Raw genomic sequence first — 23,233 nt, 5'->3', positions numbered from 1 at the left:
CCTACCAGAGCGAACGTGTAAATCATGTTCTTGTTGCTGCGATGTGGTGTTTTGTAGGACAGGTCGCGTTCGTCAGCATTTGGCCTCGTCTAAGCGGAGAACAACGCAGACAATTGCCTATCGTGGTCACATGGCCCGATATGGTGCTAAACTGCATTGGGTCGAATTGAACGAACAGCTTGGTTTGATTGGGATATATTTGAATTTGAAGTAGGGCCTATCTCTACAAGCACTTTCCAGTAATGCTGGCGGTGCTGTTCTTAACGAATTCGCCGAGGAAACCACCTCCAGCACACTGCAAACCCTTGACGAAAGACTTAGCAACGACATCAGCACCGATAGGAAGGGTATGTGTGTGATCGCCGGAGACGAAGTAAGCGTCAGTCTTTGCCTTGCCTAGTGTCTTCCAGGCATCGGCTGCATATGCACCGTGGTCAACGTAGAAAGCATCCGAACCGAGGGTAGCAGCGACGCTCTTACTGTAGTCGACGAAGCGGCTGCCGCTGTAGGTGAAGGTACCGGATTCCCAAGGGTTGTTGGGAGTCGGGCTGCTGATGATGACTTTGGCACCCTTTGCGATCAGTGCCTTACCGGCCTGGATCAGGTAAAATGGGTAGGTATACACGGTAGTAGCAACACCGTTGTACGTGGACTGGCAAGTCTGGGTAGAAGCACCAGAGCACACAGAGTGGCCGTTGTCGGTGGGGGTCAATGAACCGCCGTCGTTGTGCCCGAACTCAATAATGACGATGTCGTTCGCCTTGACTGTGTTGACAATGTCGGTGAAGCGTCCCTCCACAGTGTAGGAGCGAGAACTGCGGCCGCCGATAGCTTTGTTCACAATGGAAACAGACAATGAGTATGGGAGGTAGACACCCCAGCCTGCTGTATGTTAAAGATATGCAACCAGCCACACTGGAAGTAGATGCTCACCTTGAAGGGTACCCGCCCCACCGCTGGCCTTTGCCATAGTCGAGTCTCCAGCGAGATAGACAGTTGGCGCACGTTTCTCAATATTTCCGCTTGGAGCACTGAAGGCTGTAGAAGCCAACGCGAGCAAAGACAGGACGGATGAAGGGCCCAACATTGCGATGACGGCTATGTCGAGATAGTTGACCTGAAGAGTGCTAGAATCTTACGACCGCTGTTTAAAGGGGAAGATCTCGTTCTTTATATAACAGACTGTGTGTACTCATTTCCTCTGGACGAAGGGAAGCTTGGAAGTCTCCATAAATCTTCCGCGAAATACGTCGCAACGACGATAATTGTGGCACCTAGTAACTGCCTGAACTATATTGCTTGCGGGGAATCGCCGTCGTGAGATGTCACTTTACTGTGGTTGCCGGCGAAAGTATTGTAGGTGGGTCCACAGTACTCTCAGATTAGTTCCTTCCGCAGTAGCTTCATGAAGTTCATTGACTTGGCATAATATCCGGGGTATTGGCAGCCGAATGAAGTGGATTTACCGGCATCTCCGGTGTAAAACGTATCTAAAAGCGGAATCTCTCCAGCGGATGATTACAGGTCCTGAAATGTCGACATAGAGATGATGGCATCTGTGTAGCCTTTCAGAACCGGCGGAGCATTCTTAGCTGAGCTGATGTCAAACTTCCCCGGACGCCACCAATTTCCCACCACCCATGTACCGGCTCTTTCTATTGGTGTGAAACTAATCTTTTGTTTATACGGAACTTGTGGGTTCCCTGAATTTAACATCGGCAATAGCGTGACTGTGGGGGAGCTAAATATATTAGCCAAGAGCCTCGACTGGATGTGACTGCGCCGATATGTACCGTTTCCCTTCCGGTTTCCTTGGATGGCAGTGTTTCAAGTCCAGGTATCGCGCGGTCTTTCGAAGTATGTGTCTCGATGTCGCAGGCTCCTAGTACCCGCTATGTCGGCCGACAGGCATCAAATTTCATCTTTAATCCAAAGCATGGGTTCTTATAGCGGCACTATGCAAGTGCATGTATTGACAGTCGAGCAGGCTACCTTTCGGGGCGCTGTGTTGAAGGTGTCGTGAGTGTCTCAGAAGAACGCCCTTTCCCGATAGATGCCCCACACCCAAACTTCAGCGCGCCGACCGCCGCCTATCATTCAATATCGACCTGCGCCTGAGCTTGGAACCACACCAAACCCCTGGATGAGAGCATCTACAGCTGCTGTGTTCTCCATAAAATGCATGCCTGGGATCTTTGACGATGAAAGCACTGGGCAATGAAAGAGCACCTTGTCCGGCTACAGAGCGATCGTTCATCTCTTATATCCTGGTAGGGCCATAAGAATACATCTCGCGGAAGTGCATGCTCAACCAGGATCCCCCCAAAAAGTATCCTCAGTCACTACAAGACTTCGCTTGTGATGGTGCGGCGCACGTCTGAAATTATGAATCCTACTTGAAAGAAGGCCCGGACCGTGCCGCAGAGAATGACCTGCACCGCCCCCACATAAGCACAAAGCAGTGGAGGCAGTCGAATTGTACAATTACTACATTCATCTTCGATTTTGGACATCTGTACCACTCTCGAACTATTACATCGACGACATGCAGAAGCCGCAGTCAGCCTTTGCTCCCTTGAACACTTGCAGGAACACACTCAGAGCCCCTTTGAGCTTGTTTGCGCTACATCCTGTCTTTCAGCCTTCTTTGTCAATAAGACGTAGTGCAAGTCTATCGATCTCCAGCCCAGAAGCACCAAGCCAGATGCTGTTCACAGTCAAGGTTATATTGTCGATTTGACTGCAGTTCAAGTACCCATAGATGGCTGAGGTTGTTAGCGTCCAAGTTTCGCTTTCGGAGGCATTGCTTGACGACTTTTCGTGTTCAGTCCTGAACGGCATCACGCCTGCGTAATCTGGCTGTATGGCCATGTAATTCTTGACGACACTCTCTTGTGGCATAATGGTAAGCCACTTGATGTCCGCGACCGGTTGCCCGTGCCAAACAGAGTTCAGTGCGAGGGCGGGCACCCGGCTTTGACTTAATGATGATATCAAGTCGTTTGGCAGCACGACCCGAAACGGGCTAGAACTTGTGCTGTAATGCCTGCGGCCGTAACTAAGAAGTGACGACTGTAAAGGAACGAACACAAAGGTGCAATAGCGAACGAGGAAGACTGTAGCCTGGAAGAGGTGATCGAAATGGAAGCCATCATACCATCGTGGTTCAGTGAGTCGAGCGAGGTGTCTCGATCGAAGGTCATCAAACGGATTACTCGACAGAGCAATATAGGGCAGGACCGATTGCAGGTCTGTGACAATACGCAAGAGGGCCTCTTGAATTGTTACAGCCAAGAAAGCCGGTCCAAACCTAAAGATCCAGTCCCAACGACTTTCAGAAGACGCGATGACTCCCCTGTACTTTGAGCGCAAATAGAGGCCGATGTAGACGACGAGGCTGAGAAAGATCAAAATCGCGATGTGTGGCGCCCAACCAAGGGAGGAAGGCCTCCAATCCGGAAGATTTTCGAGTGGAAGCGGAGATATTCTTGGCTCGTCGAGGTCATCGCCCTTTTGGATCTCATTGACCGATTCTTTAATCTTTCCAGGTTGCTTCGAGTCGATCGTGACCAAGGCTTTGTTTTGTTCATCTTCGGTCTCATCACAAAGCTCTGAAATGTCCTCCAACCCATTTGCCGCGTAGCTTGACAAAGTTTTGTCGTATAAGGGTAGTAGTAGAGCTTCCATCTCAGGCGCAGCTAATGGACCATCAAATGTTTCTTCGTTCGATGGCTTTCGCTGGGCTGGGATAGATGGCGCCGGGGATGCGGTCTGAGTTCTATCAGGAGTCGAGAACAGTGTGTTTGTTTCTTGAGCGATCTCCATGAGAGCTAGATCAACGGTGAGGAAAGTTAGATGGTGTTGTTCGACTAACGTGCTACAAGGCTGAAGATCTATAGACGTACGAGTAGAGGCAGACGGAGCACTACGTATGGGTTTTCGGCGAATCGAGTAGCTCGTTGCACGCCCGCTGTGATCAAGGCCGATGCGAGACATGCCAAACAGATGTATTCGATTGACAGAACTTCGATTTGAGGAGGACGGTGGCCACCACCCCCGCTTTGTAGAAATGCCAACAAGGCTGAGGCTGAAGAAAAGATATTTTCTCGAATCACCCGACGGCTTGCCAGCCACATCATTTAGGAAGGTAGTTGCATCTAGATCCATGATTGCTGCATGAACTCATGACACGGCTTGAATGGGCGCACGCTCGCGCACGCTGGCGTGCACACTCGTTCGAGATAGAGGCAAATCATATCCTATAATATCAAGCCCGCGCATCCTCTGAGAGATTATCGCCTCTTATCACATACGAGGGGAAATGGTAGGGGTAGCTCCCAAACCCCTGTATTCAGCCCTTTGGTTGTCCTCCTTCATACTCTGCTCATGAAGTACCGTCTCTTTCACAGCTTCTCAGTATTCCTGCTCGTAAGAGTGTGTTTTCTATGCTGACCTTTTTACGCGTTGAATAGAGTAGACGAAGATGAGTGTTGCACAGAAGGAACAGCATCTTTGAGTAAATCCTCTGTTGACCAAGCAGTGGTAAGAAACGACTGTGAGGGCCGAAAAGAGCGTCCAATTCTGTGTAGAGGACCCGTGTACTAGGGAGGCAGTACGAAAATCGTAGAGCAGGGCGTATACTGCACCATGTGGTGCATTGGGCAACCACTTGTAGTTGGTCCTCCGATGGGAGAATATCTAGAGGCTTCCCTATGGGCGGTCCAGTCACACCCATGCGATGTTCCGCTTGAAGTTGCGGCTCGTATTCATGCGTTCGGCGTAGTGGGGGCGAGATATTACCACCCAGATCACGGCGAAGCCTTGCGAGCCTTGATCATAAGGTGATAATAGGAACATACTACAAGTCTTAGAACATAGAAGTCACTAGTAGTCAATAACTAGTAATCCTAATAACTAATAGTATGTTACAACCCAGCACGAAATGACTGCCCATTCACCCTTACTAGAATATGGAGTTATTTTGTTTGTAGTGAAAGAGGCTAGTGCGTGTAGTGGGTGGCCTAAATGTGAGCCAGCATGGTGTGTGTGATGGTCCGATCCTGGGCAGTTCAGGACAAGCTCAGGCTTGCCAAGATTTATTTATGCTGCACTGCCACAGAGCTCAGAACAGCTTAGTCATTGACGAGTTAAAAATAGTTGAAGCTCAGGTTCCAAGGCGGAAATAGACTCGATCTCGTTTGAGTTGGGGGAGATACCAAGGGCTGTGACGTCGCCCATTATGTAGGTTGTCGATTGTATGTGGGTATGATGACAATGCTGCGATGAAAGCAAAGAGCAAAGATTGATGGGATGGCGCTGGTGCGGTCGGCGAACGTGAACGCTGTTATCTGCTACGCCCTGTTCAGTGGCTTGGGACATTGGTAAGAAGAGGCGTGGGTCATGGGTGAGATAAAGAGCCAAAAAGCCAGGCGATTCGTGGTGCTCTGACATTGTATATAGCGGTAGTGATGCTTTTGAGGCCGCAATCTGGCTAGCGTTAAGGTGGTAACATAAGGGAAAGATCGCAGCCTTGCGCACAATATCACCCTGAGACGTTACTGGAGATTCAATCGTCATCCTCGTCGTCGTCGTCAACTACAGGGACAGCTTCATCCTTCTTTGTTGTCTTGACTTTGCGATCCTTCTCAGCACCTGCAGGCTTCTTTGACTTGTCGCCCACGTCTTCATCCTCGTCATCCTCGTCTTCAGGCACATCAGAGGCAGCTTCTTCGTCATCATCTAGCTCGTCCTCGTCCTCATCCTCATCCTCTTCGTCGCCATCCTTGTCCTTGGAGGATCGCTTGGTCTTCTTCTTTGGGGCTGAGAGTGGAGTGTCAGCGCCAATTCTGTTATTTAAAAGTGATGTAGCTTACGAGGTGCCTCCGCATCGGAGTCTTCTTCCTCACCAAAGTCTGAGGCGTCAGACTCTTGGTATCTAGAGAGTATTCACGTCAGCCTTGCTGCTTTTTGCGTGCAAAAGTAGAGTTGCGCATCCCGAATTACACTCTGGTTGGGCAAAAGACAGATTGAATGTTTTTGACGTGCGATCGACGCGCTGGTTGATCAAGCGTTGGGCGATCGCGAGACGCGGTAGCTCACGGTGGCAGCGCTCGTCTTTTGAACGGTTGCGCTGCGACAACGAAGCTTGACCACGTGAATTGAAAACGCCCATTCGATGGAGTAAAGTACGGCGACAATAACCAGGTCAAAACCGCATAAATGCGACACAGAAACTGCGGAGGTGCAATAGCATAACGGCAAAGAACTGCTCACTCACTCTTCCTCCTCCTCAGACTCGTCAGAAGGGAGAGCAACAAGCTCCTCCTCGGCATCCTGCTTCCTCTTGCGGGTGGACATTCTGTGTTGTGGTTTGGAAATTTGACTAGACGAAGGTGTTGTGGTGAGATGATGGAGCTGAGTTGATGGGCGAGCTGCGAGTCCCGAGCTCTGGGAGCGGGGATGAGCTACGTACCTTTAGGCGGATGGCTGGGAAACCAGGCAAGGGGATGTTCTGTGCTAAGATTGGAAACTTGTGTTCAGCCAATAGTTTAGGGCGCTCACGGCACCCGCAGGCTGTCGAGCGAGCCGAAAGAAGGGTTCGATGTGTCTGCCGCGGGCTACTCGCGTCCGTGGGTGTTTTGCTGCAGGTACCACACCGAGGATTGTCAAGTCTGGCATTGTGCAAGTCTGCCGTCTCACTCTGACGGCATGTCTTCTACGCTTCAACAAGAGACGTCATGACATTGCCCGCGGTTTAACGACTTGCAATGTTCAGAAATTAGTCGTCATCGCGTGCACTCCCAGGGGACGCGCGCCAGCCTCCAGCGACTGCCGTTTGACGACACAGCATGCAATCAATCTACAAAAGCCTCTGGATCTTCAATGTCTCCTCTCCAGTGAAAGACACGGGCTATTCTGGCAGAGATAGGACAGGTCTTTGTACATTTGGGTTGATATTGGATCGATGATGTAGACGTCAGCCTTCCTGACCTCCCGCTCTGGAAAGAAACGCCAACAGCTGTGCAGTGGGTTGCAGAAAGCCACTTCCACACACACGGCTGAGACGGCGTCAAGCGCTTTGAATAGCCAGGTCGCCTATGACCTCGCCATCGCTCAGACAGACGTTTTGTGCACGAGACTCACACACTGTCCATGGCTCAAGGTGTAAGGCTGACTGTGGAGCACGCTAAAACAAGAGCCCCGCAATTGGATCCCCGTGCGCGGAGCCACCGTTCATGCCTAAACTTTTGATTCCCTATTCCCCCAACTCTCGCCGAGTCAACGTCAACACGACACACCCCGACTTGGTGGGCTTGGCGGATACCTCGACATACTTCAACATGCCTGCCGCAGTCGCGCGGCCCAAGGCGCCACGTCTTGGCTCTATCAACCCTTCCAAGGCGGCCGGAACTGGGTACATCTATCAATCCGCGGAGACAAAACGGAAAGCGCAACCGGCACCAGTGCGAGCCTCGAAACCCGAGCGACCAAAATGCTGTGACGATCCGAACATCAGCGACGCTGATGAGGGAGGAGCCATCTGCTACAACTGCGGCCAGGTTATCGAGGAAAGCCACATCGTTGCCGAAATCACATTCGGTGAAACTTCTGGCGGAGCTGCAATAGTCGAGGGTGGCTTCATTGGCGAGAATCAGCGACATGCCAATTCCATGGGCGGGACTATGCGGGGACTCGGTGGGATGGGAAGCAGGGAGCAGGCGGAGATGAACGGAAGAAGCGAAATCCAGAAACTCTCACACGCCCTCAAGATTCGACAGGCAGTCGAGGACCAAGCTATTGGCTGGTACAAGCTCGCGTCCAACCACAACTTTGTCCAAGGTCGCCGCATTCGAAACGTGGCAGCTGTCGCACTGTACATGGCATCGCGAAGACAACCAGAGAACACGCTCATGCTCATGGACTTGGCTGAGAAGGTACAGGTCAACGTCTGGCAGCTGGGTGACACATACAAGCAGTTCCTGAGGAAGTTACGCGAAGAAGATCCTGCACAGCTCGTAGGCAACAAGGCAGTCCAGGAGATCGAGCCACTGATGCTGAAGTACTGCCGCAAGCTCGAGTTTGACGAGGCGTCGCACAAGGTCGCCGACGATGCCTGCAAGCTGTTGAAACGTATGAGCAGAGACTGGATGGTTCAGGGCCGCCAGCCTGCTGGACTCTGCGGTGCTTGCATCATCCTCGCTGCCCGCATGAACAACTTTCGCCGATCCGTCCGAGAAGTTGTCTATGTTGTCAAAGTTGCCGATTCCACTATCAATCAGCGTCTGTACGAATACAAGAGGACACCGAGTTCGGCCTTGACTGTCAATCAATTCCGCGAGGTTGGGCACAGGATGAAGGTCAAGACCCTGCCACCGGCCATCTGGAGACGAGCAGAGCGAGAAGAAAACAAAGCGAAGAGGAAGGAGAGGGGGGCTTCTCAAGCGGAGGGCATCACCGCGGAGGCGTTGGAGGGGATGGAGGCCGAAGCTGGCCCCAGCACTGCACCAACGAGGGCCAGTAAGAGGCAGAAGACCAACGACGGCGCATCGCCAGACGGCCCTGCCCAACTTCAGACCCCCGACCCAACGCAACAAACACCTCAGGAGGTAGTGGATGTTGACGCGTTGAATGAAGGGAATGAAGACGGACTTGTGGACGCGATCGGCAGTGCCTTTGCAGATACAAACGGAGACGATCCTGAGGACGAGAATTTTGTCATGCCCAAAAAGCGCGGTCGACCACCTAAGAAACGTGAGCCCATACCCATTTCTGAGGAAGACCTTGAAATCGAGAATGAAATTGAAAAAGAAATCGTGAAAGAGGTAACAGAGTGGGAAACCATCTTTAAAGGATTCGCCGACAACGACAACCACGAGGTTCTCAAACGCACCGGTCTCACCGCCAAAGAACTCGCCGACACCCTGACACCCAACCGCAACGTCAGCACCCTACCCGACATTGGCGAAGACGAATTCGAAGACGACCCAGACGTGGCAAACTGTATCCTCAATCCGGCCGAAGTCCGCCTCAAAGAGCGCGTCTGGCTCACGCAAAATGAAGACTGGCTCCGCGAACAGCAAGCCAAGCTGCTCGCAGCAGAGTTGGAGGCTGCGCTGGATAAACCCAAGAAACCAAAACAGAAGCGCAAGCATCACCAAATGGGCGATGGGAGCGTGCTAGAAGGACAACCTGCGACAAGTGCGGCTGACGCCGCGCACAAGATGCTGAAGAAGCGCGCCAAGGGGTTCAGTAACCACATCAACTACGATCGATTAAAGGAACTTTTTCCAGGTGGGAAGACAGATGCGGCAAGCACACCATCTGGTAGCGGGATGGGCGCGAGTCCTGCGCCAAGTCAGACCGCCGCGCCTGTGTCTGTTCAAGTGCAGGAAGAGGAAGAAGATGACGGGGGAGAGGAGTACGCGGAGGAAGAGCAGGAGGAGGAAGAATTTGATGATCCTGCGCAGTATATGCAGGATGAAGAGGAAGGATTTGGCGATGACAACTACGATGATTACTAGGAGTTGGTGCGAAGACAAGTTGGGTTTGGCGATATTGATGAATATATCTCTGCATAGATAGTCCTGGCATTTCAGCTTCGGACGGCGTTAAACTGGGGAGCACTGGCACCGATACCCCGCTTGCAAGCACAGCATAGTCAATGGATTTTCTGTATTGTCTGACTGTTGGCGCCCGAACAGCATTCCGCGCGTGCAAATGGCATAGGGCTGAGCCCGGTCGAAGCAGTGACATGTCGCCGCGGCCTCCAGCGATCTGCAGTCCGTGCACTTCAAGGCGAGCTCAGTTCTCGAACACGAGCCGGCGATTGCTCCTACACAGCGCTCAAGTCGGGCCAAGGGAGTCATTCATACCACTATACTAGCAGTTGCGGGAACTCCACGGTGAACATGGATCCCTTGAACCCTTCAAACGAGCCTGCGCTCGATGTAACTCATGCGTCAGCCAACACCACCACCACTTCCGCAACGCCGCAACCACCAATTGCGCCCAGCACGCCCGCATGGTCAGCGCAAATGAACACTTTTCCTGTGAACGGTAATGCCGGGGCAGGACCTAGCTTTCCTCAGTTCTCAGCGTCGACAGCTGCCATTTTGGAGAGATTGCAGCAAGGCAAGTCAGGGCATGCTTCAACATCAGCTGCTTTCGAGGCAAAGAAGGCAGAAATAATGCAAAACTACGCTACGAGTGACAAAATGCCTACGCCGCCGCCAGCACTGACAGCTAGCAAGCGAGGCAGAAGAGGGAAAGCTGGGACGCCGTTGAAGACGGAAGTTGGCGCGTCGCCTGCAGGAGTAACACCAACGTCCGGCAGAGGTTCTGGGAGAGGGCGGGGCAGAGGGCGAGGGCGAGGGCAAGGCGGAAGAGGTGGGCGTGCCGGCAAGAGGAAGCGCTCTGATAGCGCAGAAGAGGAGAGCGACGTGAGTATCATGGTATAGCCATGCAGGCATGTCTGACAACGTACAGGACGATGACGACGATTCCGATGCCTCAGAGTCGTACACACCACAGACCACACGAACCAAGTCGGGACGCAGCGTAAACAAGCCAGTTGCGTTCGTCCCAGTAATACCAGAGCCTACACCGGGCGTCAAGCGCAGGAAATCGGCAAAGACTATGCTGGCTGCCAAATGCAAGACGTGCCGTCGAGACACGGATCCGGCACAGAACAGGATAGTATTCTGCGATTCTTGTAGTACAGCGTATCATCAGTACTGTCACGATCCGCCCATTAGCAATGAGGTAGTCACAGTCCTGGAAAAGGAGTGGCTATGCGATCCATGCGCGCGTTCGAAACAGAGCGTCGTGCAAGGGACAGAGCATCTCGTGGCTGCAGAAAGTCTTTCCATAGACGAAGTAGGTTCAGTGGAGCTCACTATCGTCCGTGTATTAACATCGCCTAGAAACGCGCATACCTCTCAACCTTGACACAACCACACCTCGTCTCTCTTCTTCTCCACGCCACAATCCGCCATCCTGAACTCCCCATCTTTCCCCCAAATGTCGCCGACCTTGTTCCAGACTCTTCGAGCATCACGTCCCAACCACAACCTCCACCCGTTCCTACCGGCATACAGCCAACCGCTCCAGCTGTTACTCCTCTCGCACAAACACCAAACACCTCCACTTCTTCCGAAGCGCAACTATTGCGCAACATGGGAACGCGCGCTCAACCCCGCGTTACTCTCGATATGGCCGGTAATCAATACGAAGAAGACGACGGGTACGACACAGATCCACCGGCTCACTACCCCAAAGCGGGACAGGGGCTTGCGCGGACGATGAGGCCTGAGAGCGAGGACTTGCAGTGGTTAGTGGATGACAATTTTGAAGTGTTCAGTCATGGATGGAAGGGGGATGGGAGTGGGTTAGGAGCTGACGGTACACTGGAGAACAAGGTGTAGGTAGCCGATGCGCTCGCCGATAAGCTGAGAGAGGATGGAAAAGGCAAAGAGGTCCGGTGGGCAGATAGGGAGCACTCTAAGAAAGTCAGGAACATGAGCGACGAGCTCAGTGACATGGACACGGACGACGTGGAAGAGCTTGTCGGCTGAGCTCAATATGTTTATAGATGCCTAACAGGTGGAGCACAGTGGAAACATGTACAATAGAGTGCGTGTCTACGCAATGACGCCCTCGCTCCTCAACCCCTCCACTTCATCCTTACTCATGCCCAGCGTTTCTCCAAGTATCTCGTCAGTATGCTGTCCTAACGTCGGTGGCGGCATCCTGATCCCAGGCGTCGAGTCGGACCACTTCACCGGCGTGTTGACCATCTTGATAGTCCCACACGCGGGATGCTCGACCTCCTTGACCATGTCCCTAGCCAAAACATGCTCGTGGTTCAGCGTGTCTTGCACATCGTTGATCGCCGCATACGGCATGCCACACCCTTCTAGAATCTCCAGCCACTCCCGCGTACTCTTCTGGCGCGTCTCGTTCTCAATCAGCTCCTCGAGCGTGTCGCGGTGCTGTACGCGCACGGCGTTGGTCGCGAAACGAGAATCGGTGATCCATTCGGGCTTGCCGAGTTTGTTGCACAAGACGCCGTACAGACGGTCGTTCCCGCCGCCCAGGAGAACATCGCCGTCGAGCGTCTTGAAGGCTTTGTACGGCACTATGGAGGGGTGTGCTGTCCCCCAGCGGCCTGTATCTCTCTTGCCGGAGATCAGACACGAGGAAGCAATGTTGGCGAGCGTGGCGACTTGACAGTCGCTCAGCGCGACGTCAATGTGCTGGCCTTTTCCTGTCCGCATGCGGCCGAGAAGCGCGGCCATGACCGAGTTGGAGGTGTAGAGCCCCGTGGTCAGATCTGTGACTGCTACGCCGACCTTGACGGGGGGACCGTCGCGCGAGCCCGTGATGTGCATGAGCCCCATTTCTGCTTCGACCATGACGTCGTAGCCTGCCCGGTTTCGGTACGGTCCCGTCTGGCCGTAGCCGGTGATGGAAGCGTAGATGATCCCTGGGTTGATCCTGGAGACGGTGTCGTAGTCCATGGCATACTTGGCGAGCGACCCAGGGAGGTAGTTCTCGACAAGCACATCGCATTCTTTAACAAGGCGATGGAGGATTTCAACGCCGGCTGGATGTTGGAAGGATAGACCTATTGAGCGTTTGTTGCGATTTACTCCTAGGTAGTATGCGCTTTCGCCTGGCCCGGTCTCGCCGTTGGTATACTGGGCGTAGGGAGGTCCCCAGGCTCGAGTGTCGTCTCCTCTTGTCGGGTGTTCGATCTTGATTACATCTGCACTGTCTCTAGTCAATTGGTTGTTTGGAGAGCACAGGCCGACCTTGGTTGTTGCTCCATGCAGTGCTTGTTATGGCGTACCCAAGATCTCCAAGTATTTGTGTGCAGTATGGCTGGTGAGCAGTCAGTCAAGAAGCGTTTGCCGACCATTGGTTTGTTGGACGTACGCCAGCCAATACTCTTGTCATGTCCAGCACCTTGATACCAGCCAGTGGTAGGTTGGATGCATCTCCACTGGCAGCTGCAGCTGTTGCGAGCCGCTTCAATGACCAGTTCATTGGGCTATACGAAGCAGTCTTTCGAGAGGAACACCTCAGGAGACATGTTGAACTCCGGAGAACACGGTTGGACATGGCGGCGCAACAATTGTATGATCAATTGAGTGTGTACTTGCAATGGCGACTATGACAGCCACCACAGGCTCCCCACAGGCTCCCCGAGTCCATCCCGATGAGCCTCGGACGTGCAGCTTAGCTTAGGCTCCCCCACCATCAACCTGCTCTCCAATAGCAACCCCCCACCACCACGATGTTTACCGGACTTGTTGAAACCATCGGCAGTAAGCTCGAGATCTGCATCATTGTGCTGCGCGGCTGAGCTGATCATGGCTAGCTGTCGCTGCCCTCGAGGAGCTTGATAAGACGGCGTCCGGAGGCGGCGGCACGTCATTGACTATTTCCGACTGCGAGGACATTTTGGGCGATGCGCACTTGGGCGACAGCATCAGCGTCAATGGTATACGCAACGTAGTGTGATGACGGATGGCAGTATTGATGTCACGCAGGAACGTGTCTGACCGTCACCGAGTTCGATAAGAAGTGGTTCAAGGTTGGATGCGCGCCTGAGACGCTCCGCCGCACGAATCTGGGCTCGCTGAAGCAGGGCTCCAAAGTCAACCTCGAGCGTGCTGTCTCTGCGGCCACGCGCATGGGCGGCCACTTCGTGCAGGGCCATGTCGACACCATTGCAACGATCCAGTCGGTCACGCCTGACGGCAACGCCCTCACGTTCCGCTTCAAGCCGCGCGACTCCGCTGTGCTGCGCTACATTGTTGAGAAGGGCTATGTCACAATAGATGGAGCGAGCTTGACCGTCACAAAAGTGGAGGACGGCCCTGAGGGGTGGTGGGAGGTCATGCTCATCGCCTATACGCAGGAGAAGGTCATCATAGCCAGCAAGAAGCCGGGCGAGGATGTCAACGTCGAGGTGGACCAGGTTGGGAAGTATGTGGAGAAGAGCGTGGCTGGATACTTCGAGGACGGTTCCAAGGGCGAGTTTGCTATATTGGAGAAGATGGTCTCGAAGCTCGTCGACGAGAGGCTGAAGGCTCTGGGTAAGTAAGAGCATCGCCATGTGAGCTGTTCCGGCACATGATGATAGCCCGCCAGGGCGCTCGTGTTACTGGACCTGCCCGACTTGGCCCCCACATCCTACAGCTGTCCATACCCAATAGACCATCCCTCGGTTGGGAGACGTTGCCTCGTGTGTGATATTGAGGGTGGTTGGCCTACCGGCATGGTGGCGCAGGGAAGTGAGGCTTAGCACAGGTTTAGACTACATATATATGTACATATAAAGCGCTTCCAGTCATCTCAAACGATGGATCTTTTACTCCTGCATTGTCCGGTCGTTTTTTTATTACGTTCTGCTGTTGCTGTTGCTGTTGCTGTTGCAGAGAGCTCTGTGCAACCACTGCTGGCTGCTGCCTAGCTTGTGACGAACCGACCCTTGATTTTGTAATGGACGACCGGTTGACAGCTGTCCACGTCGTGCGTCTGTACATCGCACGGCACAACAGACTTTGACCGCCGCTGCCGAGCTGCGCTTGACCAATATACTGATCTGATCTTGCTGACATTGCAGGACTAGAACAACGGCTTGCAGTGGAGCACGGCCAGGCAGGAAGGCCCTCTTGCGCCATCTGGAAATGTTGGCGACTGTCCATGTCATCGGCTGCAGACTTCATGTGGCTCGTCATCTTTCGCATCGAAGCGGCTTTCATCGCACGCTGAGCTGAGTCGTACATGCCGCCTGACTGAATCGCTGGGGCTCTTTTTGTATCAGTGCTGCTGACCCCCTTCAAGCAATCTCTGTTGTTCTGACTACCCAGAAAACGACTTTGCGAAGCCCGAAACCAAAAACCGTCGCGTTCGTAAGTTTGGGGGCCAAAGCAATTGAGGGGCAGATCGAGAAAGAAAGCGGAGGGAGAGCTGCAGGTAACGTGCGTCGGCATTGGCTTCCTTTGCGGCTTGCGGCCGTTGCTGCATAAAGTCAGCCCTCGTCAAGGCGCGCAACGCCAGCGAAACATCAGGAGTTCCTTCTCAGCCCTGTCGCCTCACTCGCTTTTATCCTCTTCATTCGGTTTGTCCTGTTGATCTCCAGAGCGTGTGCCGCTAGCTTCGGCTCAGGCGTTCCGGTCACGCGATCCACTGTCCGCCATGGATTCGCAACTGCTCGAGTACGCCAAAGACGCCGAGGACACTGCAACAGCACTTAAAACCTTCCTCGGCGAGATTCCGCAATATCGCAAAGATATCACTGGCGATATTGCTGAATTGTACGCTATATCAAGTGCCTTGCAGACGCTTCATGAAGCGCTCGACCTGTCCCGTTATGGCAGGGCATCAGGCCGGATCTTGAAGGACCTGGATGTATGCCTTCCCAGTCTGGGCTATACTCTTGATGATGTACGCGACATATTCAACAAGTCGAAAAGGAAGAATCGACTCCCTGGCGCATTTCCTGGCACCCCGCAGTATGCTGAGATGTGGGAGGATGCTCTTGCCGATTTCACAGGTCAAGGAATACCTCTACCGCTGCGGCTTGAGTACTTTCGTACATACCTGCAGGGTATGTATGATGAGCTACGAGGGTGAGTCCTGCGATAGACGAGCGCGATCTCAGCTGACAGAGTACAGTGATGACCCAGGGCAGGAGATGAACAAGATTCAGATTCGTCTGAAGAAGCTGCTAAAGCAACAGGAACCCCTTGACTCATACTTTGATAGATTGTCGATACCCAATTACGGTCCTGCCAGAACGCCCAAGCCCGAACCACCTCGTACCCCAAGGCCGAAGATCCAGAGCTTCCTATCGCACCCAGCATATAGCCATGCACCTCCACCACCCCCGCCACCACCTCGAATGTCATCTCGGCCAACGTCGCAGATATATGGTGGCATAGGAAATGTTCCAATCTATATCCCTCCAGCAGCCCCTTCTGTGCCTACATCGCCTACATTCTCATCTGCATCGTCGCAGGGGCTGTCGTCGCACTCAACCGACTCGGGAGGACCGGTCGCTCATTGGGCTATGCGGATCTTCGACGGACGACATCCTTCGACCGCTTCCCGGACTTTGGGGGATGTCACCGAATGCCTCGGGCGCGACGAGCCACGCGTCATCGAGATGCTACGTGACGATGGATTTGAGAAAGTCCTCGAGCTGCCTCTAGAAGCGGCTAATGTGTGGATACGCCTGTATTGCAGATTCGATGACCTTCGCGCTCGCATCGTCTTTCTCACCATGGATCCCGATGGAACGCGTAGGGGATTCTGTTTCCCGCTAACGGGGCTCAAGATACTTCGCAGGGACTCTTGCCTACAGCTGTGTCGAGTGAACCGGAAGGACGGAAGGCTCGACCTATGGGCCCGCTTACGTTTTCCTTTGTATGAACGTACGTATTCGATTCGACACTTCACTGAAGGAAAGCTAACAGCGAGCAGGAATGGTGCTCTTCTACAACACCGCCATTGCGATGAAGATGCAGGACCGAACAGGTATCGCCCCCGGCCTCGAAGATTCCTTTGATCCAGATAACAAGGATAAGCTCGAGTTCAGCACGTAAGTGGCTCCTTAAAGGTGTGAAGATCTTCACTGACATAATGCAGCGAGATAGTAGATGGACGCTTACTCCATCACTTTCGCGTGTATCGGGATCGGGATTCTGGTGTAGTCCGGTTCGAAGCGACTCCTCGCCGTGGTCCACTGAAATCGATACCCATCTGGACGGCATTCGTCACACCATACGTCGGAGAAAGAAACTGGATGAAGCGAGTTGAGTCGAGCAGTGTTGTGTTCAGGCAAATACATCCATACGTGTTCTGTGAGGGCTATAAATTGCCAAAGGGTCCAAGTGGTAGATATCAGCTGACCTTCTCTGCACTTGAGGGTATGTTCTTACGACCGGACCAAGACAAGATCATCGCTAACCAGGAGTAGACGCCAGGGATTTCATCGAAATCTTTCATCGAATTCGACCCCGACGATGAGATGGCAGGGGCGTGGTCTGGAGCTTTTCTGGCGCAAACACGGTATGGTCCGTTGCGTGTGGCCGCGCTGGCGGTCGTTGGGCGCAAATCGGTGCGACTGCAGCAGAACAGCATTGACGATTGACGATTTGACGATTTGACGATTCCATGATCTTATGGAGGGACGGTCTCTGGCATTTGCAAGATACCCCTCTCATACTTTTGGCGTCTTGTTAGTTCGCATACATTCGAAGGAGGCTTCTTTCACAAGATTGAATTTTCGCTGCCGTTGTGTTTCAGCTTCAGCATGCGCCATACCTCGCAACCGCATAACACAAGTTTTGGTGAAGTTGGGATGACGTTTCGCCGCGGCTCACCTTCTGAGACATGTTTGTCGTAGCCTATTCGAACCCTGGGTCGTCGTGGCGGGGCACTAGAGATTACTTATGGTCTACGTCTGTGCGCCTGAGGATTATTTCTGACGCACAGACGTAAACCGTACTTTCTGCGGCGGTAAACTGTTGCTCTCAGATTTCTTCTTTCCTCCTTCACGTTCCCTTCTACGAATCTCCAGTTTGTGAAAATGGCAAACAACGCTTCCGCGACCGCTGGCAAGGAGGGCATCAGCGCCCTGCCCCACACCGAGGCGCATTACTTCAACAGGTATGGAAACCACCAGGCTTGTAGCTGGAAGCATTTGCTAACTTCGAGTGCACAGCTACAACCACCATGGTTCGTTTCCGCGCTTCAGTCATATGTGAACACTACTAATGCGCGCGCACAGGTATCCACGAGGAAATGCTGGTATGTGCTACCGAGTTCGCACCCTCGAGTAATGGAGAACGAACGCTGACAGCAAGGTTTAGAAAGATGAGGTCCGCACAAGGAGCTACCGCGATGCGATCTACCAGAACCCCCATCTCTTCAAGGACAAGGTCGTCCTCGATGTTGGTTGCGGTACCGCGATTCTCTCCATGTATGCGCCCCACAAGCCACCCCGCCAAACAACCATCACACGAGCAGGCGCTAACATGTGGATTACAGGTTCGCTGCCAAGGCTGGCGCAAAGCATGTCATCGGTGTCGACATGTCGACCATCATCGAGAAAGCCAAGGAGATCGTTCATGTGAACGGCTTGTCCGACAAGATCACCCTGCTCCAGGGCAAGATGGAGGAGGTTGTTCTCCCCTTCCCCAAGGTCGACATCATAATATCAGAGTGGATGGGCTACTTCCTGCTCTACGAATCCATGCTGGACACCGTCATCTACGCCAGGGACAAGTACCTTGTCAAGGACGGTCTCATCTTCCCCGACAAGGCTACCATCTACCTCGCCGGTATTGAAGATGGCGACTACAAGGAGGAGAAGATCGGCTGTAAGTCGATGCTATGAATTCAAGAGCAACAGCATGCTGACAATTTAGTCTGGGATAACGTCTGGGGCTTCGACTACTCCCCTCTTAAGCACACCGCCTTGACAGAGCCCCTCGTCGACACCGTCGACATCAAGGCCGTCGTCACCGACCCCTCCGCCGTCATCACCCTCGACCTCTACAAGTGCACCGTCGAAGACCTCGCTTTCAGATTACCCTACGAGCTCAAGGTCCGCCGCAGCGATTTTGTCCACGCCCTGATCGCGTGGTTCGACATCGAATTCGCCTGCTGCCACAAGCCCATCAAATTCTCCACAGGCCCCCACACAAAGTACACGCACTGGAAGCAGACCGTCTTCTACCTCAAGGATGTCTTGACCGTCGAGGAGGGCGAGACCATCTCCGGTGTTCTGGAGAACAAGCCTAGCGAGAAGAACCACCGTGATCTTGACATCACCATTGACTACAAGCTCGAGGCGAACGACATGCACAGGCAGGCTGAGGGCTCTGGCCTGTACAAGATGTGCTAAACGTCTCGTGCCGTTTGCGTCGAGCAATTTCCTGTGGTTGTGGTTGTGTTTCCGCCCGTGTAAAGCAAGGCGGAGTGGAGCATGTGTATTTGATTGAACCTCGTATAGACCCTTCAGAAGAGGCATGGCGTTGAATGGGGTTTTTCGCTTTGGGAAAAATATCTAGGGTAGCATCGTCACGATTTACGAAGAAGGGACCAAATTTACGATTGGGAATTCCTCCCCTACACAACACAAAAAACAAACTGAACTCGCGATTCGTCGCAGTGCTTGAGTCATAGCATAGGACAACGGAAGAAAAATTGTATTATGCAAGATGACGACTGACGCGATGTAGACAGACTGCCACCAACGAAGACCAGAAAACCAGGTGACCGAAGATATCAGTGACTGAGGAGGCACCCTGCCCATGAGAACCCAAACGCCAATCATGAAGTCGTAAAACGCAACTCAAACTCCTCCAAGACACTCAATCATCGAGACCAAATAGCCTGCTCTCAGGATCTTCCCACTTCTTGGTCTTCAAGATCCTCATCTTCTTCACCGGACTCGCACTCCGCCCCATAGCCTCACGTTCCAATCTCTCCACCTTCTCCTTCAAGATTTCGTTCTCGCGCTCTAGCTCCTCATTCCGCTCTCTAATCTCTGGATCCGGGTCTTCGTACACCTTGACCGTCTGTTCCTCGAGCCGCATCTGCGCCTTGGTCGCTTTGATGACAACATCGATTTTCGAGTCGAGATGTGCTTGTTGGTTATCTTGCTCGCTGTCTAGCGTGGCCTGCCACCTTCGACGCTCCTGGTCAACGGCAGACTCCATCTCGAGGTAGCACTCGTCGCGGATCTCTTGCTCGAGCGTGGCCATGTGGTCTTCTGCGGCCGTCCAGGACTGCTCTGCGGCTTTGCGGCGCGAAGTCTCTTCGGAGAGGCGCAGAGCGAAGATGGAGAGTTCTTGCTGCAGACGCGCGATCTCGGCTGCAGAGGACTCGAGCTCGTCGAGCAGCGCTGAGGGCGTGCTACGACCGGAGCATGCGGTTCCTGGACGGGGACCAGTGGGGAGAGTGGAGGTATAGGAGGGTGTTCGTGGGACAGTTACTTCCCGAGCGAGGGCAGAGTAGCGCAGGATCTGAGATGTTGCATTGTAATCGCCTTGCGCATCAGCGGTGACGATCATGATGGACTTTTGTGGTTGGATGTGCTGTGTTTGACGTGAAGAGGATGGGTAAGAATTGGAAAATAGAAGCTCTGTGAGCTTGCACTGGCGGAACGGAACGACGTTCTGGATGTGTTAGCCTCGGTATGACTGGTGAGAGGCAATGTTGCATACCTTTGAGCCTTCTTGGTGGTCAGCCTGCATTTGCATGCATTGTCCAAGGTACATCAACGACTCGTTGATCTTGCCAGCCTCAGCGAGTGTGGAACCCGCAGTCTTTGCATTGCGCGCGCGTTCAGATCCCGCGAGGTCGACGATACTCAGTGCACTGCTGGACCACGGGCCCTTGTACTGAGCATCACGTTTCTTGACTTCGACACAGAAGAAGCCGTGGCTGCGGGAGCTGACAGCGTTGCTTCCTGTACCAGCCACCTTGCGCTCCATCAAGCCTGTCTCAAGCACCATCATAGCCTCCTCGAAGCTGCCACAGATGATCTTGGTCAAGCCGGCGACAACTTTGCGCTCAGGACTCTGTTCCGTGCTCTTGAACAATAGCGCCCGGCGCTTGATGTTGGGGTGCTTGCTCTTCATAGCACTGCCAGCCAGGAGATCAAAGATTCTGTCGTTGTAGACCTCATACATCGAGATTACGATGGCATACTCGGCGGTGGGGTCTGCGGGGATCTCGATGTCGGCGACAGACGGGGCTTGCGCCAGGGTCGAAGGTCGAGGTATCTTGCTCGATCGAGAGGCGCCTTGCGAGACAAAACTACAGTCCTTCGTCGTACGTGAGTCAAAGCTCGCAGTTGATCGAGAAAAGTTGGAGAGAGCTGCGTTGAAAGAACGGATACAGTGAAGGCTGGCGTTTGGGCGATTCAGAAAAGTAGCTCGTAGAGCAGGATACAGAGTCTCAGACGTCACCAGACGAGAAGGCGAAGACATTGAAAGTTAGAGAAGCAAAGGAGAGGTAAGAGATATTGAGACAATGAACTTACAGGCGCAGGTGTATTTGCTCTCGATGGAAAGCGTTCTGATTGGTTATCCCCATACATTGAGTCGAGGTACGCAGAGGCGGTGAACATGTTGGCTTCAGACACGTCTGCAGCTGCCAGAGATGAGAAAGCTGGCGCGCCATAGAACGACTGAACAAGCTGTTCTTTGCAGCTTTGGAAGAGCACATCGAGAGTCATCTGGACAAGACCGCGCTGGGACTTGGTTCCAAGGATGGTATGGCTCTACCGTTTTGTTAATTTCCAAGTCAGATACCTTCCCGGCCATGATCTTTACCTTTCCAGAGCCAGTAACACCTAGTGTTGCCAGTAGTCCATCTCGCCCGTGATATCCAGGTGCGCCTAGCACTCCCTCGATCATGGGTACAATGCCCGTTCCCTTAAAGAGCTCCATCTGGCGCGCATCTTCCTCAAAAACTTGTGTGAAGGCGAATCGTTCGACTGCACGCTTACGGTTGTCATTGACGAGTGACTTGACAGTGATATGTGTGGGGTGGCTATCGTCTCGATCCTCGACTGTGAGAAATCTGGCATTTGCGGAGTTCGATGGGCGCAGTCGCAGGTAGACGTCGAAAAGGGCGCTCGATGGCCGTGATGGAGGCTCCATAGCCATCGTGAGTGATTTTGGTGGAGAGTTTGGAGGTGTCGTCGACATTGCGCATCGAGCTTATGGTTAATACGCAGCTCGTGCCTGCTCCCGTTTGCAAACATGTGGCGCGTTGTCACCTCGGCAACCAACGCGCTTGCCATGACGCGCTAGCACCCTACACTCCAACCACCGTTCACTGTCCATCTTATATATAAACAGGTTAAAGTGATCTCCCCAACAAAGCCCCTGTAAGCCCTGAAATAAGTGCCAGATAGCTGATAAAACTCGCCGCTACCTGCCTATCTGCTTGAGACAAATTAATCAGCCCTGTAGCGGGAGCAGCAGACGTGTAAAGTTGTCGTTTTCTGGCCGTGCACCCTCTAGCGTCAACTCTCAGCTATACTGACGTCCTACACCGCCCGTAGCGGCCCTATATTGTTCCGGTAATCTGCTCCTGTAAACTCCTGTAAAAGGCTTTACAGGTCCTGTACAGGCTCGCTACAGGTTCGTATGGCCCGTCCACGGCGTGTTCTAGCCCCCCCCCCCTCCAGTCTTTTCCCTAGCCGTCAGCCAGCCATCATCCCAAGTATTTTGCAGCAGCTGTAGGACCTATCTCCCATCTGCTAACTTCCGCCGCAACCGGATAGGGGGCGTCTACCAGCCATGTAGCAACTGCAGTGCCGTAACTACTACCTCCCCCTCTCTCTGATTACGCTTACAGTCAGTAGACGTCCCGTGCAGGCCGCCGGCGACGCCGTCTCTCTACACCTCCACGTCCATCAAGCCCCCAGAGGGACCGCCTAACTGCCTCCCAGCCAGCGCCCAGTGCTAGCGCCCCTGAACAGGCCTCACGCCGTGAGGGCAGTGCCAGTAATACTCCTAATAACCCGGCTGCTGCTGCTCCAGCTGCTGCCCCTAGCTCCCAGTATAGTGATAACCCGTTTGACGACCTGCCCGAGACAGTCCTTGTAGGGCTCCAACAGGACACCACCCCGCTCCTGCGACGTCGTCCTGATGGTGTATACTACGATATTGGCAGCATGCAGGTGCCCTGTTCAGCCTGCGGCGCCTTACACTGGATAGATGAGCGGAAGAGCACTACCTCTGTAACAGACCCGCGATTTACTCTCTGCTGCCTGGACGGCGAGGTTGACCTGCCAGCCCTCACACCGCTGCCGTCGTACCTGTATCAGCTACTCAACACAAATACTCTAGCAGCGCGGCACTTCCGTAAGGAGCTACGGGCCTACAACGCTGCCTTTGCGTTTACCTCGGTAGACTGTACACCTACCAGCCGTGGGGCGCAGGGCCCTGGCGTGCAGGTGTTTCAGATCCACGGGGCCCTATACCACCGCAGCGGCCCTGTAGAGGTTCTCGAGGGAAGCCTGCCGCAGTACGCTCAGCTATACTTTTACGACCCACAGTACGCTGCCAACGCCCGCCACCAGCGGAACAGCCACTTACAGCTCCAGATTCTCCAAGATCTAACAGCAATGCTATATAAGATCAATAACCCATATATATCTATATACCGCACGGCCCAGGATCGGCTCAACAGTAGC

The 23,233-nt window shown here is 53.5% G+C and overlaps 11 protein-coding genes across 11 annotated transcripts, besides 14 other annotated features; 6 read left to right on the top strand and 5 right to left on the bottom strand.

The window, feature by feature from the left end:
- Positions 1–223: 223 nt before the first annotated feature.
- Positions 224–1,087, bottom strand: EKO05_0004942 (Rhamnogalacturonan acetylesterase; the record flags this gene model as incomplete). The annotated part of the gene is made up of 2 exons (XM_059636495.1): positions 224–882; positions 934–1,087. The coding sequence occupies 2 exons, from the start codon at positions 1,085–1,087 to the stop codon at positions 224–226; spliced, it is 813 nt and encodes a 270-aa protein (XP_059492478.1).
- A 1,550-nt stretch (positions 1,088–2,637) lies between these two features.
- On the bottom strand, positions 2,638–3,825 carry EKO05_0004941 (uncharacterized protein; the record flags this gene model as incomplete). The annotated part of the gene is made up of 1 exon (XM_038945696.1): positions 2,638–3,825. The coding sequence occupies one exon, from the start codon at positions 3,823–3,825 to the stop codon at positions 2,638–2,640; it is 1,188 nt and encodes a 395-aa protein (XP_038799484.1).
- A 1,054-nt stretch (positions 3,826–4,879) lies between these two features.
- Positions 4,880–4,920: a tandem repeat.
- Positions 4,921–5,566: 646 nt separating this feature from the next.
- EKO05_0004940 (uncharacterized protein) lies at positions 5,567–6,357 on the bottom strand (the record flags this gene model as incomplete). Its single annotated transcript, XM_038939269.1, has 3 exons — positions 5,567–5,820; positions 5,874–5,935; positions 6,278–6,357. The coding sequence occupies 3 exons, from the start codon at positions 6,355–6,357 to the stop codon at positions 5,567–5,569; spliced, it is 396 nt and encodes a 131-aa protein (XP_038799483.1).
- Positions 5,571–5,593: a tandem repeat.
- Positions 5,673–5,790: a tandem repeat.
- Positions 6,358–7,235: 878 nt separating the features above from the next.
- On the top strand, positions 7,236–9,521 carry EKO05_0004939 (transcription factor TFIIIB subunit brf1; the record flags this gene model as incomplete). Its single annotated transcript, XM_038945695.1, has 1 exon — positions 7,236–9,521. One exon carries the CDS (start codon positions 7,236–7,238, stop codon positions 9,519–9,521), a length of 2,286 nt encoding a protein of 761 aa, XP_038799482.1.
- Positions 8,782–8,812: a tandem repeat.
- Positions 9,388–9,448: a tandem repeat.
- Positions 9,522–9,908: 387 nt separating the features above from the next.
- EKO05_0004938 (uncharacterized protein) lies at positions 9,909–11,423 on the top strand (the record flags this gene model as incomplete). Its single annotated transcript, XM_038939177.2, has 3 exons — positions 9,909–10,439; positions 10,486–10,875; positions 10,923–11,423. 3 exons carry the CDS (start codon positions 9,909–9,911, stop codon positions 11,421–11,423), a joined length of 1,422 nt encoding a protein of 473 aa, XP_038799481.2.
- Positions 10,341–10,393: a tandem repeat.
- Positions 11,424–11,639: 216 nt separating the features above from the next.
- On the bottom strand, positions 11,640–13,047 carry EKO05_0004937 (Succinate--hydroxymethylglutarate CoA-transferase; the record flags this gene model as incomplete). The annotated part of the gene is made up of 3 exons (XM_038939221.1): positions 11,640–12,771; positions 12,851–12,882; positions 12,937–13,047. The coding sequence occupies 3 exons, from the start codon at positions 13,045–13,047 to the stop codon at positions 11,640–11,642; spliced, it is 1,275 nt and encodes a 424-aa protein (XP_038799480.1).
- Positions 13,048–13,297: 250 nt separating this feature from the next.
- Positions 13,298–14,110, top strand: EKO05_0004936 (Riboflavin synthase; the record flags this gene model as incomplete). Its single annotated transcript, XM_038939415.1, has 3 exons — positions 13,298–13,328; positions 13,382–13,504; positions 13,554–14,110. The coding sequence occupies 3 exons, from the start codon at positions 13,298–13,300 to the stop codon at positions 14,108–14,110; spliced, it is 711 nt and encodes a 236-aa protein (XP_038799479.1).
- A 305-nt stretch (positions 14,111–14,415) lies between these two features.
- Positions 14,416–14,442: a tandem repeat.
- A 765-nt stretch (positions 14,443–15,207) lies between these two features.
- Positions 15,208–16,990, top strand: EKO05_0004935 (uncharacterized protein; the record flags this gene model as incomplete). The annotated part of the gene is made up of 4 exons (XM_038939187.2): positions 15,208–15,641; positions 15,688–16,445; positions 16,495–16,612; positions 16,660–16,990. The coding sequence occupies 4 exons, from the start codon at positions 15,208–15,210 to the stop codon at positions 16,988–16,990; spliced, it is 1,641 nt and encodes a 546-aa protein (XP_038799478.2).
- Positions 15,885–15,909: a tandem repeat.
- Positions 16,991–17,153: 163 nt separating the features above from the next.
- Positions 17,154–17,185: a tandem repeat.
- A 417-nt stretch (positions 17,186–17,602) lies between these two features.
- Positions 17,603–18,922, top strand: EKO05_0004934 (Type I protein arginine methyltransferase; the record flags this gene model as incomplete). Its single annotated transcript, XM_038939430.1, has 6 exons — positions 17,603–17,682; positions 17,738–17,751; positions 17,804–17,823; positions 17,886–17,995; positions 18,064–18,395; positions 18,444–18,922. 6 exons carry the CDS (start codon positions 17,603–17,605, stop codon positions 18,920–18,922), a joined length of 1,035 nt encoding a protein of 344 aa, XP_038799477.1.
- Positions 18,923–19,391: 469 nt separating this feature from the next.
- On the bottom strand, positions 19,392–21,695 carry EKO05_0004933 (Succinate--hydroxymethylglutarate CoA-transferase; the record flags this gene model as incomplete). The annotated part of the gene is made up of 4 exons (XM_038939279.1): positions 19,392–20,198; positions 20,247–20,849; positions 21,068–21,307; positions 21,360–21,695. The coding sequence occupies 4 exons, from the start codon at positions 21,693–21,695 to the stop codon at positions 19,392–19,394; spliced, it is 1,986 nt and encodes a 661-aa protein (XP_038799476.1).
- Positions 21,696–21,874: 179 nt separating this feature from the next.
- Positions 21,875–23,233: part of a mobile genetic element that runs on past the window's edge.
- Positions 22,562–22,584: a tandem repeat.
- Positions 22,676–23,233: part of a mobile genetic element that runs on past the window's edge.
- Positions 22,679–23,233: part of a mobile genetic element that runs on past the window's edge.
- Positions 22,694–23,233: part of a mobile genetic element that runs on past the window's edge.
- Positions 22,712–23,159, top strand: EKO05_0004932 (uncharacterized protein; the record flags this gene model as incomplete). The annotated part of the gene is made up of 2 exons (XM_059636494.1): positions 22,712–23,094; positions 23,144–23,159. 2 exons carry the CDS (start codon positions 22,712–22,714, stop codon positions 23,157–23,159), a joined length of 399 nt encoding a protein of 132 aa, XP_059492477.1.

Source organism: Ascochyta rabiei, chromosome 7, assembly GCF_004011695.2.
Source record: "Ascochyta rabiei chromosome 7, complete sequence".
Taxonomy (NCBI): domain Eukaryota; kingdom Fungi; phylum Ascomycota; class Dothideomycetes; order Pleosporales; family Didymellaceae; genus Ascochyta; species Ascochyta rabiei.
Note: the sequence above shows the minus strand (reverse complement) of the source record. Positions and strands in the feature narration are given on the sequence as shown.